The 15,017-nt window shown below is 38.5% G+C and overlaps 1 protein-coding gene across 2 annotated transcripts in view; it reads left to right on the top strand.

Annotated features, from left to right (window-relative positions):
* tspan15 (tetraspanin 15) overlaps nt 1-15,017 on the top strand; it is a 62,612-nt gene that overhangs the window by 14,292 nt on the left and 33,303 nt on the right. The window contains exons 2-4 of one of the 2 annotated variants that reach the window (XM_047363980.1): nt 309-494; nt 9,167-9,241; nt 11,565-11,660. In XM_047363980.1, the coding sequence (XP_047219936.1) occupies nt 309-494; nt 9,167-9,241; nt 11,565-11,660 (357 nt within the window). The remainder of the gene's footprint in view (nt 1-308; nt 495-9,166; nt 9,242-11,564; nt 11,661-15,017) is intronic. The other variant, XM_047363981.1, reaches the window with a different exon arrangement.

Raw genomic sequence — 15,017 nt, forward strand, 5'->3', positions numbered from 1 at the left:
ATTTCAGACCCAATTCAAAAGAATCCAGGTTATTCATGTACTGTCCAAACATCATCTCATTCAAATCCACTTGTGCAGTTTTGTACAAATTATTATATTGCTAAAGAACAAAATGGGTATAAATCTCTGAAAGTGCTCTTTCGATAATGTGACTTTTTGCAAGGTTTGGTACAAAAGATTATCATTATTAAAAATCTTATGAGGCTACACTGAATGTGTATTTTTTAAATAATTTATTATCCATATCCATTATATTTGTTCAGAAACTAAAATAATCCACCCTGACTGATACCTTTTTCTGTTTCCAGTTAACAGGCAGCTTTATCCTGGCCATTGGCATCTATGCAGAGGTGGAGCGACAGCGCTTTAAGACCCTGGATGGGTTGTTTTTGGCACCCTCCATAATCCTCATCCTGTTGGGAATTGTCATGTCCATTGTTTCATTCGTTGGAGTTTTGGGTTCATTGAGGGATAATGTGACTCTTCTGAAAGTGGTGAGTACTTGGGTCTGTGGATTTTCTGTCCAAAAATTTAAAAACTACACCGAGGCAAATAAGAATTACTAAGATTGATTTCACATTAGTTTTAATAATTCTCGACTAAAATCCTTCTCTATGTATCAACCAGAATTTGATGCATCTTTTGTCCCTCCTTTCAACTGTCTGAACTTTCAAAGCAAAGTATTGGCTAATGTCGTCTATCTTTTTACTAATAATGCAAAGCAATAAACACACACACGACAGCAAGTGTGTATGGGTTCAACACTACTCACGGGCTTTAATTATTAAAGATCTGTGTATTTTTTTTTTCTTTCGGTTTGAAACTGCTTTTAATACAGTTTCAGATCCTAACCACTATGAAATTGTCATAAACTATGTGTTTTATATAGATTGTAGTCCTGATTGAAGATGTGCCTATTTTCTTTCTCCCACACTCAGAAGTCCTGATCGTTGCACTGCAATTAAAATCCACTCTACTTACACATTTTTGCATAGTTTGGAGTGACAGTCCATGGATAATAAACCATAATCGCTATGAAATAATTGGATATTAATGCTGCATTGATCCAATTTCACAGTTTTTAACTGCATTCTGGGCTCTGCTGTTGTGGTGGATGTTCCCAGACCACTGTAGGCTTGATGTCAGGGGACCTAATTTACCTAAACGACCTGTTTTTAGATGCAGCAGTAGGATCATACACAGAAAACAACCTGAGTAGATTCTGGAAAGTTCCAATAAATAAAAAAAATTCATAAACCTTGAATTTTTCCCTATTGGCTTTAATTTCAGTAAATTTTGAATAATGCAAACAGCCTCTTTTTCTTTTAAAGTAAATAACAATAAACAAATGTTTCGTTTGTGATGTCAGTGCAGAGTGAATTGCTGTTTCATGGTTTGTTCTGTTTCCTATTCCTAACTATTTGGTTCAGTTTCACACAGCTTGTAAAACCTGTTTTCCTTGTCTTCATAGAAGCTACAGCACCTTTGCATTTTTGCTTGGTATGCAGGGTGTGCAGGTTGTATGTTTTGCCCAGCCATCTGTTTAATTCTCTGTTAATATCCATGTCATTAACTGTCTGGATGTTTTACTGTGTTCCTCTAAGTTAATTAACACGATAAATATTGACTTTTAACATTTGCAAATAGATTCAGAATTTTTCACACAATAAAAATAAATTCTTTAGTAATCCTTAGCATGCTTTCACTTAACTTGATGCTTTTTAATAAAAAACAAATAACTTATGAGACAATTTGTTGTAATATCCTTTACTGTTTATCTGAACAATCTTTTTTTTGTTTTTGTTTATATAGACATGCATTAACAGTTGATGTGTCTGCTTCAAAAACTACCAGAAATGGAGCTGCAGCCTCTCAGCCTCTCAGGTCATACAGTGCTCCATCTAAAATAAATATAGCCAATTTTGACCCAGAATATAAACCCTTTCTCTATGGGAGGCATTAACAGAGGAGGGTATATTTCCAGTGTAGAAATGTATAGACCTATGCAATAAATTTTTTGTAAGGATGCCCTTCATGCAGCTTCTCGCTGGCAGTTTAGCTTTTCTTCAGGAACTTGGCAAAGTATCTAAAGCTCTTGGAGCTTATTTTTAGTAAGGATGAATGCTGAACAATATTGCTACCTCAGAAAAAGATTAGTTTAAAGAGGTGATTCTAATGTCAGCAGTAACATGGCCTTTATGTCCATAGGTTGGCATAAACATCTTGACAGCTTTCTATCCTTTGGGCTGTGCAAAACATTACATTTAATGCCCTGAATAAAGATTAGCAGTAGTCATAAAACTGGTAGGATGCATATGGGTAATTTCCTCCATTAAATGTTTTTGGACATGTATTTTGTTTTCTTAAAGAATACAGTGCCTTGCGAAAGTATTCGGCCCCCTTGAACTGGTCAACCTCTTGCCACATTTCAGGCTTCAAACATAAAGATATAAAATTCTAATTTTTTGTGAAGAATCAACAACAAGTGGGACACAATCGTGAAGTGGAATGAAATTTATTGGATGTGTCAAACGTTTTTAACAAATAAAAAACTGAAAAGTGGGGCGTGCAATATTATTCGGCGCCTTTACTTTCAGTGCAGCAAACTCACTCCAAAAGTTCAGTGGGGATCTCTGAATGATCCAATGTTGTCCCAAATGACTGATGATGATAAATAGAATCCACCTGTGTGTAATCAAGTCTCTGTATAAATGCACCTGCTCTGTGATAATCTCAGGGTTCTGTTCAAAGCACAGAGAGCATCATGAAGACCAAGGAACACACCAGGCAGGTCCGAGATACTGTTGTGGAGAAGTTTAAAGCCGGATTTGGATACAAAAAGATTTCCCAAGCTTTAAACATCCCAAGGAGCACTGTGCAAGCAATCATATTGTAATGAAAGGAGTACCAGACCACTGCAAATCTACCAAGACCCGGCCGTCCCTCTAAACTTTCATCTCAAACAAGGAGAAGACTGATCAGAGATGCAGCCAAGAGGCCCATGATCACTCTGGATGAACTGCAGAGATCTACAGCTGAGGTGAGAGAGTCTGTCCATAGGACAACAATCAGTCGTACACTGGACAAATCTGGCCTTTATGGAAGAGTGGTAAGAAGAAATCCATTTCTCAAAGATATCCATAAAAAGTCTCGTTTAAAGTTTGCCACAAGCCACCTGGGAGACACACCAAACATGTGGAAGAAGGTGCTCTGGTCAGATGAAACCAAAATCAAACTGTTTGGCCACAATGCAAAACGATATGTTTGGCGTAAAAGCAACACAGCTTATCACCCTGAACACACCATCCCCACTGTCAAACATGGTGGTGGCAGCATCATGGTTGGGGCCTGCTTTTCATCAGCAGGGACAGGGAAGATGGTCAAAATTGATGGGAAGATGGATGGGGCCAAATACAAGACCATTCTGGAAGAAAACCTGTTGGAGTCTGCAAGAGACCTGAGACTGGGACGGAGATTTATCTTCCAACAAGACAATGATCCAAAACATAAAACCAAATCTACAATGGAATGGTTCACAAATAAATGTATCCAGATGTTGGAATGGTCAAGTCAAAGTCCAGACCTAAAATCAATCAAGAATCTGTGGAAAGAGCTGAAGACTGCTGTTCACGAACGCTCTCCATCCAACCTCACTGAGCTCAAGCTGTTTTGCAAGGAAGAATGGGAAAGAATTTCGATGTGCAAAACTGATAGAGACATACCCCAAGCGACTTGCAGCTGTAATTGCAGCTGTAATTGCAGTAAAGGGTGGCTCTACAAAGTATTAACGCAAGGGGGCCGAATAATATTGCACGCCCTACTTTTCAGTTTTTTATTTGTTAAAAAAGTTTGACACATCCAATAAATTTAATTCCACTTCACAATTGTGTCCCACTTGTTGTTGATTCTTCACAAAAAATTTGAATTTTATATCTTTATGTTTGAAGCCTGAAATGTGACAAGAGGTTGAAAAGTTCAAGGGGGCCGAGTACTTTCCCAAGGCACTGTATGCGTTTAAGTTTTGTACTGAAAAAAAAAACTGAGTGAAGTTTATAGATGAGGAGATTTTAAAGAGTTGTACAGATTTAAATAATGTAGAATTAACTAAGATATTGTGATGATTTGGATTCAATGTATTGACTGGATATCCTTTTTCTAAGTGTAAATATATTTTTTAAATGCCTGTTTTGAAACATCTAGGCACAAGTAATGTGTGCAACATTTCTATCACAAAGGACCTCTTGAATACAATATAGGCTATGACATTTCAGCTGCTATACATGCAAATGCTGCTTGCCAATTATATTTGGGCAAGTGGATGGACTATTACTGCCACACTTGATTTAGATCTTTCCCAATCCCAACGCTTGCCATAATGAATATGAAATAAAGCATTTTGTAATTAACTAGGTCCTAAAGGTAGACTTAAAATGGAGCCACACTATACAAATTTCTGGCCAATTTTATCCACGATTCCCAGTCAGAGGAAGGTCTATGTCAGTCTGCAGACGTTGCTGTTAGTTGGCAGGGAGATTCGGCACAAAATCTGTTGGTGTGAGGTGGAGTGAAGGGTGGAGTCTGCAAGTGTTTGAAGGGAACCACCCTTGATCCAAAAGTCATAGTCAAACAATGATTACAACAGAAATGTAATCCGTCCCAATCCTTAGAATATCTTTTATGATCGCCACCTAGTGCTATTTTTGTTCCTTCAAACTGTTGCTCTTGCAAGAGTTTACAGAAAATTTGATGCTTTCAGTTGGCTTTAGTTGGTCTGATAAGTACTGTAGTCTGTGATCCCTCAGCAGATCCGGTTGTTGAGTGTGTGTGATCCCCAGTCTGTTAGTGTAAACAACTAGCAGTATCAAAATCTGTGATGATGGTCAAAGAGGTGTAGTGTGTCCCCAGTTTAAGAGGACAGAATTTAACAAATCAGCCATAAAGGAATGTGAAGATGCTTGGAGATGGCCTTGATGCCTTTACTACAGCACTAACATGGGTATCTATAATCTTCTTTCTAAATACCTCAGCTCTCACTTTTGTCTTCTTTGGTCCATGTTCAGTGTGGTGCACACACACCTCTACCAAACTACCATGCGTGATGTTTGTCAGGCTGATTAAATAGCTTAGTTTGACTGTAATGGAAGGATAAATGGTCTCTTTTGGGGTACCAACAAGTCTGTTCATGCTATTTTAACATATCTTTGTCAAATAAAAAACATATCATTTTATTTTCGCAATTTGTTTTATTATTATCACATACTTTGGGTATACAATATACAAGTTATTTTTAATTAAATCATTTTTCAGGAGAAATTGAGCAAAGAGTTTAGAAGTAACAACATATTTGTTTTGCTTTCAGTATCTGTAAAGCCACCTTGTCTAACCTAAGCTGCCACAAGGACTGTAATGTAGCCTTTTCAAAACATTAACTTTATTCTTTTTTTAGCCATTCTCTGCAACAATGCCTTGTGTGCTTAGGGTTATTGTCCTGCTGCATGACCCAAATTCCATTGAGATTCAATTCACATATGTGAAACTGACATCTCCATACAGAATTTGCTGGTATTTTTCCCAATTCAGTACACTTTTATTTGGATAATGACAGTTCACAACCAAAGTTGCCTTAGGGAAATTTACAACGGGATAGATGGCAAATTCCATTTTACAGCAAATGTCCTTTTAACACGAACAGGGACGGCTGCTGAAAGGACAGTAAGTGAAGAAAAGGACATGAAAAAAGAGGAGCAGCAAGGAACAATAAACATTTAACATAAGGAGAGCAGTGGAAATGTTTGCATTGCATCACAGAAGGGGCCCAAACAACTTGTGCCTATAATCGTAAAGGATTTATGTATATTTTGCTAGTAGATTTATATTTTAAACTCTTTGACAATACAAAGATTTGATTGAGTTTCTCAGATAGGGTTTATGAAAAACACAGGCTTTCGCAATCCTAAAACATCTCTAATTTCCAAGTGTTTTATTTAATCACTAATTTAAAACTCTTTACACTGTTGTCATGTTTACATTTTAGGGTTATTTATATAGAAATCTTTAGCTATTGGTAGATAATGGTCTGTAACTATGACGTTTCAATGTTTAACATGTATAGCAACACGGAATCTTCCTTCAACAGTGCAAATTCCCATAAAATAGCGCAGAAACTTCTCACTCTTTGGCCCTCTGCCTCCTTTTCTTCATGGATCTGGCATTTTCTCACCAACAGGCTACAGCTTGTTAGGATGGAAAGCTTGATGTCGCACAACAGATTCCTGAACACAGGAATGCCACAAGCTTTTATGCTCAGACCACCCAATTAACCTAGAACTGCACCTCCATCCACACCCTCATTACCATACTGGCGAACCACTCCACTCTGACTGAGGACATCACTATGACAATGAGACCCACGACAGGCAGGAGGTGCAACATCTGGCTTGGTGGTATTTAGACAACAATTTGGACCTCAACAACTCAAATACAAAGAAGGCTGTTTTAGGGCTTAGGAGGTCAAGGGCAGTGGTTTCATATCCTGGTCATCAAGACCCATGGTCCTGCATGCTTTAGGTGTTACCCTGACTTCACAAACCTGACTTCAATAAATGGGTGATTAACATGCTTCTGCAGCAGTTCGTGGTGTGCTGAGAAGGTAATGAAGTTGTTTGATTTAGGTTAGCTGGAGCTGAGCCTCCTTGTGGAGGTATGACCAGGGTTGGTCTAGGGAAACCATCCAGGCCCTGCTGTTTATCAGGGGGTCAGAGATGGAAAGTGGGATTTTACAAAGTCATAGCAACATACATAACTGAGACCTTCTTTTGGGCTTTTAACTCCTCTTGCCCATTTTATAGAGCATTTCCACCAAACCCTTTGTGCTCATTGGCCAGTGGTTGTTGCCATAGCTGTCCCATTGGTCACCCATGACATAAGGTGATTTTCTGGAATTTCCCGAGTCGTGTCCATATCAGACATGGCATCATCACCTCAGTCCTGAGCTGTCTGCTGGCCTCTTCTTTGCCCTGTGCCCCTGGATCAGTCATCAGTCTTGTGTTATAAGCTACAGCTCTCACTTCCCCAATTCCCGAACATCTGCTCTATCCCTGTTTCTCTCAACGTTACACTTCCTCTTAAACAGAGGCCTTAATTCTTACATTGGTGCTGCTCAAACTTTTAGTTACAGCATTTACTTCATTTACAGTTTAAAACCATTACTTAAACTTCATCCTTTTTATTCATACACCACACAACATTATCTCTTTCATATATAGCTGATTGAGAATGTCAAACTTTAATGTTTTTTTTTTTTTTTTTACTCTAATTCTCAGTTCTTAACCACATTTCAATCATACATCTTTTAACTTGTTAATCAAAGATTATTAATTTTATTCAATACATGTGAAAGAATATAAAATCTTCATACATCATTTCTTTGGATATACTTGTTTATATATTTGCAAAAGATAAGACAAATAACATGTGGCAGATAATATGTGCCTCCACACAGGCCTCTCCAGTCTCTCAGCTCCAGAATATGAGAACAAGCTTGTTTCACTCTCCACTGCTTCAACTGTGTATTTATAATAATTATTACATGGATTACACATAAGGATATAAGGATATTTATTGTAATTTTTATGGATTTAACTGTGAGCAGTTAATGAATGTCGCATGGATTACATAGAAAGATCTCACCTTATTTTGACACTGGGGAAACTAAAATGGATTAGCCTATCCTCAGATCTGATGAGAGAGAGTAGAGCTGCACAATGTATCACATCGTAGCAATGTTAATATGTGCAAAATTGCAATCACAAAGAACTGCAAGGATGCACTTTTTCACAGGGTACTATTTGAAATGTCACACATTCATGCTCTATATTGCTATGAATGCATTTGTCCATTTTGGTGGACTTTAACAGCCCTTTATTTACACCAGTTGTATGTGTTTTAGTGGCTTTGATGCTTAAGCTCATTGAGTGGCAAACATTGTCGTGAGGGACTTAAAAGAAATCAGTAAAGAAAATGTGAATTAATGGTAACTGCCATCGCTATAATGTTTTTCTGATATTGTGCACCCCTAAGGTATAGCATACTTTGTCTATGTCATGATATACTGCCCCCAGTCCAGCTTGTAATACCACAATGTAAGAAATCACAATATCAGTGTGTACGATATTCAAATGACACAGGACCGTTTGGAGTGCACTAATTGTTGGCTAATATATTCCAAGTGTTATGAACATGAATTTTACATGCCAATTTTTATATTTAGCCAGTTGAACAGGGTCTTATGGCAGCAGATGCTCACACTGGGCAAAAATGACATTGCCCAAAAAGCTAAAGGTCACAGAGGGATCGGAGCCCATATGGGAAAGGGAGGAAAGAACAAAATAGGCATATATTGCAACGGATATAGTCATCTCAATGTTTACCACTATTACTGCCATCTCAAGATTTTCTAATATTGTGCAGTCCTCATGTTCACTTGTGTCCTCTATCCTTTCCAGGTCATGAGAGTCTGAGCGGTGAGCCAATAAGTAAAGACTGCTGACAATACTGAGTGTTGGACTGCTGAGCACAATAGTTGAACATATTGCAAAGGAGGGCAATTCTGGACTTTGCGGGCTGGTGTCCTGCAAGTTTTACATGTATTTCACTGCTTGACACACCTGGGTTATAAGCAGGCTCTTGGTGACAGGCTGATGAGAAAATTCAGCCACTTATTTAGATAAGTTGGAGCAGATATAAATTTAAAACTTGTAGGAAACAAGCCCCTCTGACCTGACTGATACATCTGTTTGTCCTCCGCTGTATTCTTAATAAGACACCCTCCTAATTTCTGTTAAACATGAAATGACTAGCTCCAACTTCCTTGTTTTTGCACACAAACTGAATTGACTTTCAAATGTGACTGTAAATAAAAAAATGTATACACAAATTAGTAATTCTAAACATTTACAAACTTTTAAATACTGTTTATTAAGTGAACAGATGTAATTTTATTACACCTGAGATGCTACTAACCTACTTAAAAAAAGCCAAGAGGGAAATCTGCAAGGAGAGATCGAAACCATAGCAGGAAGTCTCAAAAGGAACTAAAATGGCTTGTTGTATTTAAGTAGTTAATGTCTTTTTGACTAATTTCTCTTCTTTCTTTGTTGCATCACAGTTCATGTTCACCTTGGCAATTTGCCTGATCCTCGAGCTGCTGGGAGGAATATTGGCTCTATTTTTTCGCAACCAGGTAAGCTACTTGAGGCTTACTGAGGAACCATTAGTTTTAATTGTTTGTACAGCTGCACATCAACTGGATGGAAATGTGAGAGGCAGGCCTCATCACGTAGCAAAGAATTAGATGACATGCAAACTCTAAACGAACCAAAGTCATTATCATTTGTGTACGTTATCAGTATGTCCTTGCTTCCTGACACAGCTGTGTGTCCTTCATTTAAATATCTTCCCCTCGTCTTCTGATATTGTATTATTACAATAAAGATTATATTGTATAATCAGTCATATCATCTCATTGAGTCGCTGCAATACATCCAGCTAGTTGTCCTGAAAAAAAAATATCGCAAAGTGATTTTGTTTGTTTGCAGCCAGAAGCACAAAAGCTCCTGCCCGCAAAACGAAGAACTGCATGAATAGGCAATCCTCTGTATATAAGATGGAGAAAACATCTTTCCTGTCTGGGATACTTGTATATACAGTCAGGTAATTCTTTGATGTGTTGAAAATGGAAACTTGTTCTGGCAAAACTGCTGATAGGGTTTGATATTAAAAACCAACTTGTAGGCATAAAACCTCTCCATGAATTCAGAAGTTGCTGCCTGAAGAGAAGAACACAACCACCACAAATAATTGGGAAGGCTGCAGACAGGACAATTATTCACAGAGAGCAGCAGCATATTAATTAAGTTGAGTGGAAGGAAGTTATCTGGAAGAAAAGGTGGACATCAACAGGGATAACCAGGAGATTCACAAGAGGTGGACTGCAGCCAAAGTCATTGCTTCAAAAAACACTAAACGCAGACATGTTTGTATTGCTCTATCTGTAACATTCCTTGTGTTTAGCCACTCTTAAACAAGAAGCAATGCCAGACGAGTTCACAGCTAAGGAGAAAAAGGACTATAGTACATTTTGCTGGGTTTTTTTTGGAAGTCAAGTTCCCAGAGTTTAGAGGGAAACAGGAGAGGTACAGAATCCAGATTGCCTAAGATCCAGTGTGAAGACTCATCTGAACCAAGTCCACTGCTGTGTTTTATCAAGTCCACAGTCAACGCAGCCATCTACCAGGAAATGTTAGAGCATTCCATGCTTCTGCCTGCTGACAAGCTGTATGGAGATGCAGATAATTTTTTCCAGCGGCACTTGGCACATTCCCACACTGCCAGCAGCACCAGTAACCTGATTTAATTAGCATGCTATCACTGTGCTTTATTTGCTAGAAAACTCTCTTGGCCTAAACCCCAAAGATAATCTATGGAGTATTGTAAAGAGGAAGATTAGACTCTAGAGTCAGCAAGGCTGCCAATTAAAGCAGAGCTACAGGCTGATCGCCCCCATGCCACATTGCACTGATGCAGTAAATTATGCAAAATTTGTAATAATTTTTTAATACATTTTGTGTGTATGTAAGGAATCTAAACTGAGTTTATCAAGAAAAATGTATTTTATTACAGTAATTATATTCAGAGAGACAAAATTTTCTGAAAATATTTTTTTTTTAGATTTATTTACATACAGCAATCTTTGACTAGATATCTAAAGGTTTTCTAATCTCTGACACATACAGTATATCTGCGAGATAACATGTGAGAGTAAAAGGTTTTAAAACCAAGCATTGCTTTTTCTATTTCTGTGTTATTTCAAAGGAAAGATAGACCTCAGTTATGGCTCAATGTTTATGGGAGTTTTCTTTAAAATACTAGTAAGAATCAGCTTTTCCTCCTACATTGTTGTTGAAATTAGCATACATCATTTGCTTTCTGTTCATTTGCTTTCAAAAACAGAGAACCTCAGTTGAAAAAATTTAATCTTGGAGAAAGCACTCTACAATGACACTGAGATGAGCTGTTTTTTTAGACACATTTATCAATCAATACAGCAGAAAACGCACCAGAGCCTTGAGTGCAAACAAGCTTCCTGTAGAGTTCATGTTGTAATAATTCTAGATGAGACAACATATTCTCGAGGTAATCGTCTTAAATGAAATACATTTGTGAAGACTAAGTTAGAAGAAAATCTGGACTTAATTGTTTGCATATTCACCAGAAACTGACCTGTGATCATGATGAAAGTTCTGAGTTTAAAGTTTAACATGTTTTACACTTGCTGTTTTAAATGCAAACACTCCAGCCTCCTTATCTGCACCAGATTGTGACTGACAGATGTGAGCGGTCAAAGTGTCACATTTTAAAATTCCAGCTGGCGGAGATCAGTCACCTTCACTAATCGGCATTTGGTTACCCTAACTGCTTGACTGTAGATCGGCTGTGTCACAAACATGACCTCATCCACCTTAATAACCAAAACTAACAACTTTTTTACTTCTCCTTTCTGATAGACTAAAGACTTACTGAACAAGAACATCAGAAAGGGCATAGTGAATTACTACGATGACCTAGACTTCAAAAACATCATGGACTTTGTTCAGAAGAAGGTAAAGTTATGGATTTGCTTTTTTTGAGAAGCTATAACCCATATCGGTGAATAGTCACAAGCAGGGTAAACCAATTGATCTTTTTTTATCTAGCATGTTAAACTCTCCTGAAGCACACCCTAAAAACCCATTTCTTATAACAGGAAAAGTGCAGATTTATTACTAAAAGCAGAATGACTAGTGTGCGTGAATGTCCCCAGCATGTTGTGTAAAAAATGGTCCAAATTGTTTAGAGCAGCTGATTTGCACCTGCTCTCGGAGCCATGTTCACAGCCTGAAGCTGTAGCTCTCTTTTCTAGCTTTTAAAAGCACAAAGAGAAGCAGTTCCTTGAGACGGGTACGCTCATAACACATTGAAACTACGCAGTGGTGGGCAACAAGACCCACTGATTGGCACAGATGAGACAAATGCCCTTTCACTCATCTAACTAAAGGAATTAAGTTGTGACCAAAGCCAGGGCCTTGAATAAACTGCCATTCAGATGGTTCTAACTCAGATTCTTATTGAGACAAATTACCCTCAAAACCTGTGCAATTAAAAGCCACATAAATGCCTTTGATTTGAGCGAACAGGTCGGTTTCTTCAGCAGAAAAATGTTCATGCACAACTGCAGTATTTCTCTGTACGGTGTTTAATAAGACAAGGGGGGTGATGAGTTTGACTTTTTCCTCCATGCCCATGCCAACATTACTTAATGCTGAGTCATCATGCTGACCTTTACCACAATTGAAAGGAGTACTGCACTCAGCCAATACCTCAGCTTCTTTAAGTGACCATTAGTAACTAGGTTTATTTTTAATTTTGTTTGTGCTGCTGGCTTCAGGTGAAAAAAGCTGCACATTGGTGCTCCAGTTAAAACTAGAGCTGCAAGACAACTTGTTGGTGTTCCTTTGCATTGCTGTAAACCATTTTATTAAGCTTTATGTAGTTTAAGGTTTAAAGGTTGTCCTGAAAATAAAGACATGACTACAACAAAGATCAATTGATGTTTTATTGTATTTTATTTTTAGCACTCCATCAATTAATAGGCCAGAGGTTGGAATCGCACTTTTCATTATTGTCTCTTATCAATGACCCTAAAGAAATTGGTTTCCTTCATTTTCATGGGATTATTACTATTAAATAACCTGCAGCATGTTTTTTTTTTGCTTGCTTTGTTATATAACTGTTAGGGAAAATAATTAAACTCAGCTTGTCAGACCTTAAAGAAAATTGGAAATAGCCAGGAAAATAGCCTAATCATTACATTTCTAGTTTTTACATTTGCTTTGGCAAAGGCAAAGCAAAAGACAATAAACAAGACAGGCCAAACTTTCTTACTGTTTAATGCATTTTTGCCACAGCCTTTACAAGGATTCAGATGCCTATAACATGCATCTCCAGAGCTCTGCAGATCCCCTGTTCAGTATGAACACACATTTTTATTGGCACTGCTGTTGCACATAATGATTTATTACCACTCCAGTTCAACTGAATAGATTGTGTGAAACCAAGGTTTTTCACAGCAATCCAACTAAACATCAAAACGCCATAGATTAATATTTAAAGTGGCCAAAACAATTGTGGAGACAAAAGCCAGATATCACATTTCAGTCTAATACAGCCTTTTTGTATGTTAGAATGTTTTTCAAATTTGGGATTTGTCTAACAGTGGGTTTTGGAGAGAACATTGGATCTTTTTTTAAAGTTGGAGAACTGATCCATCCCCAGGCCTTCTCAATGTTCCATTGTGTGATATAAGGCTGCCATTTGAATTATACTGTTTGCATTCTTAATTTTTCTAGGTTTTTGAGGTTTTAGGTCTGTTGCTGTTGATTCTGATGTTGAATAGATCTTAGTATGCTTTTGTTTTTGGTGGTATTCACTTTTCTTTATAGCACTGTCCCATTGTTGCACATTTCCTAAAAATATATTTGCTAATGAAGAGACACCTGAACAAGAATATAACGTAATTTCTTAAAATCCCTACAATTCTGTCATCTTCTTCTGTTTTTATTCTCTAACATGTTATGTTTAAATCAGACTTATTGTTCTCTGTAAAACATAATCACAAAACCAAATGGCTAAACCAAAACACCTTATTTCTCAAACTATTTAGTTAAAAATATTTTCTTCTTGAAAAGAAAATGCAATATTAACAGCTATCTCATATGCAATGTCAAGCCAGTTCTTGGTGAGTTTTCATTGTACTTTAAAATAGTCTTCACTTTTTCAGCAGTGAAACTGAGCATTAAACAAAACTAATGGGTGCCATTATCCCCTCACCTTTCTGTTGTCACAATCCTTTTTTCTCCAATAGCTGCAGTTCTGTTCCCTTTCAGTCGATTCACTCAGTACAACAAGAGTATGGGATATCACACCCCGCGTGTCCTGGCTGAAGCCACCTCTAATCACGCCTCGTAGGCAAATGATGTGATGACAGGTCACAGGCCCCACCTGCACTATATACCTGTCCGTCATCTTCGTCATTACTCAGTTCTTACGCGCTTGACCTCACTAAGAACACTTCTTTGAGTCAGGCTAGCTAGCTGCTGCTGGTTAGCTCCTTGTCTCTTTTCGAAAAGGTACTTGGAATTAGTTCAACTGCTTTTGTTGGAGTTAGTCACTGCTGCCCGCTGGTAAGCATGTCTGCCCGCGAAGCGCTAATTTCAAGCAGTTCGGTCTGGCTTTCGTGGTCCGGATGAGCACAAAGCTAACACAAGCCAAGCAGTAGTCCTCTATTCGTCCCTGTCCTCAGGGGTGCGGCTTCTCGCTTCATGAGAAGGACCAGCATAGCCTTGTCCCGTCTGTCTCGGGATCGTTACTGGACATCAGTCTGGATGTTCATGGTCTGGCCGATGATGAGGATGAGTCTCTGCTGAGTCAGGTCGCCGCTGCTGCGCCAGCAGACCTGGGCGACATGTCTTTTTTTCTCTCTTTGCTGTTGTGCAGCTGATACCTTGGATGTAGAATGGCCCTCCCAAACTCCTGCGAAGAAGCCATCGCATTTCGCAGGGTTTTATCTCTCCTCGGAGCCAGCCGCAGTTAAGCACCATCTACCAATGTTCCCAGACTTTGTTTCTGAGTTGACGTCTACGTGGAAAAAGCCACTGTCACCCGCGTCACAGTGCCAGGTTATGGACAGTATCTGAAGCTGGAAGGCACCGAAAACGCCGGACTGGTGAATATTCTGCCTATGGAACCGTCTTTGGCAGCATAACTGGCCCCGTCCCAAAATCATGGTGTGGGTGGTTCAACATGGCTGACACTCTCTGACATCCCGGATAGGGATAGAGCAGTCTACCTGGATGAACTGATGGTAGCCGACGGGCTGTTTGGGCAATCTCTGGATGCCATACAGGCGAAATTCGAGCTGA

This window comes from Girardinichthys multiradiatus, chromosome 4 (assembly GCF_021462225.1).
Source record: "Girardinichthys multiradiatus isolate DD_20200921_A chromosome 4, DD_fGirMul_XY1, whole genome shotgun sequence".
Taxonomy (NCBI): Eukaryota; Metazoa; Chordata; class Actinopteri; order Cyprinodontiformes; family Goodeidae; genus Girardinichthys; species Girardinichthys multiradiatus.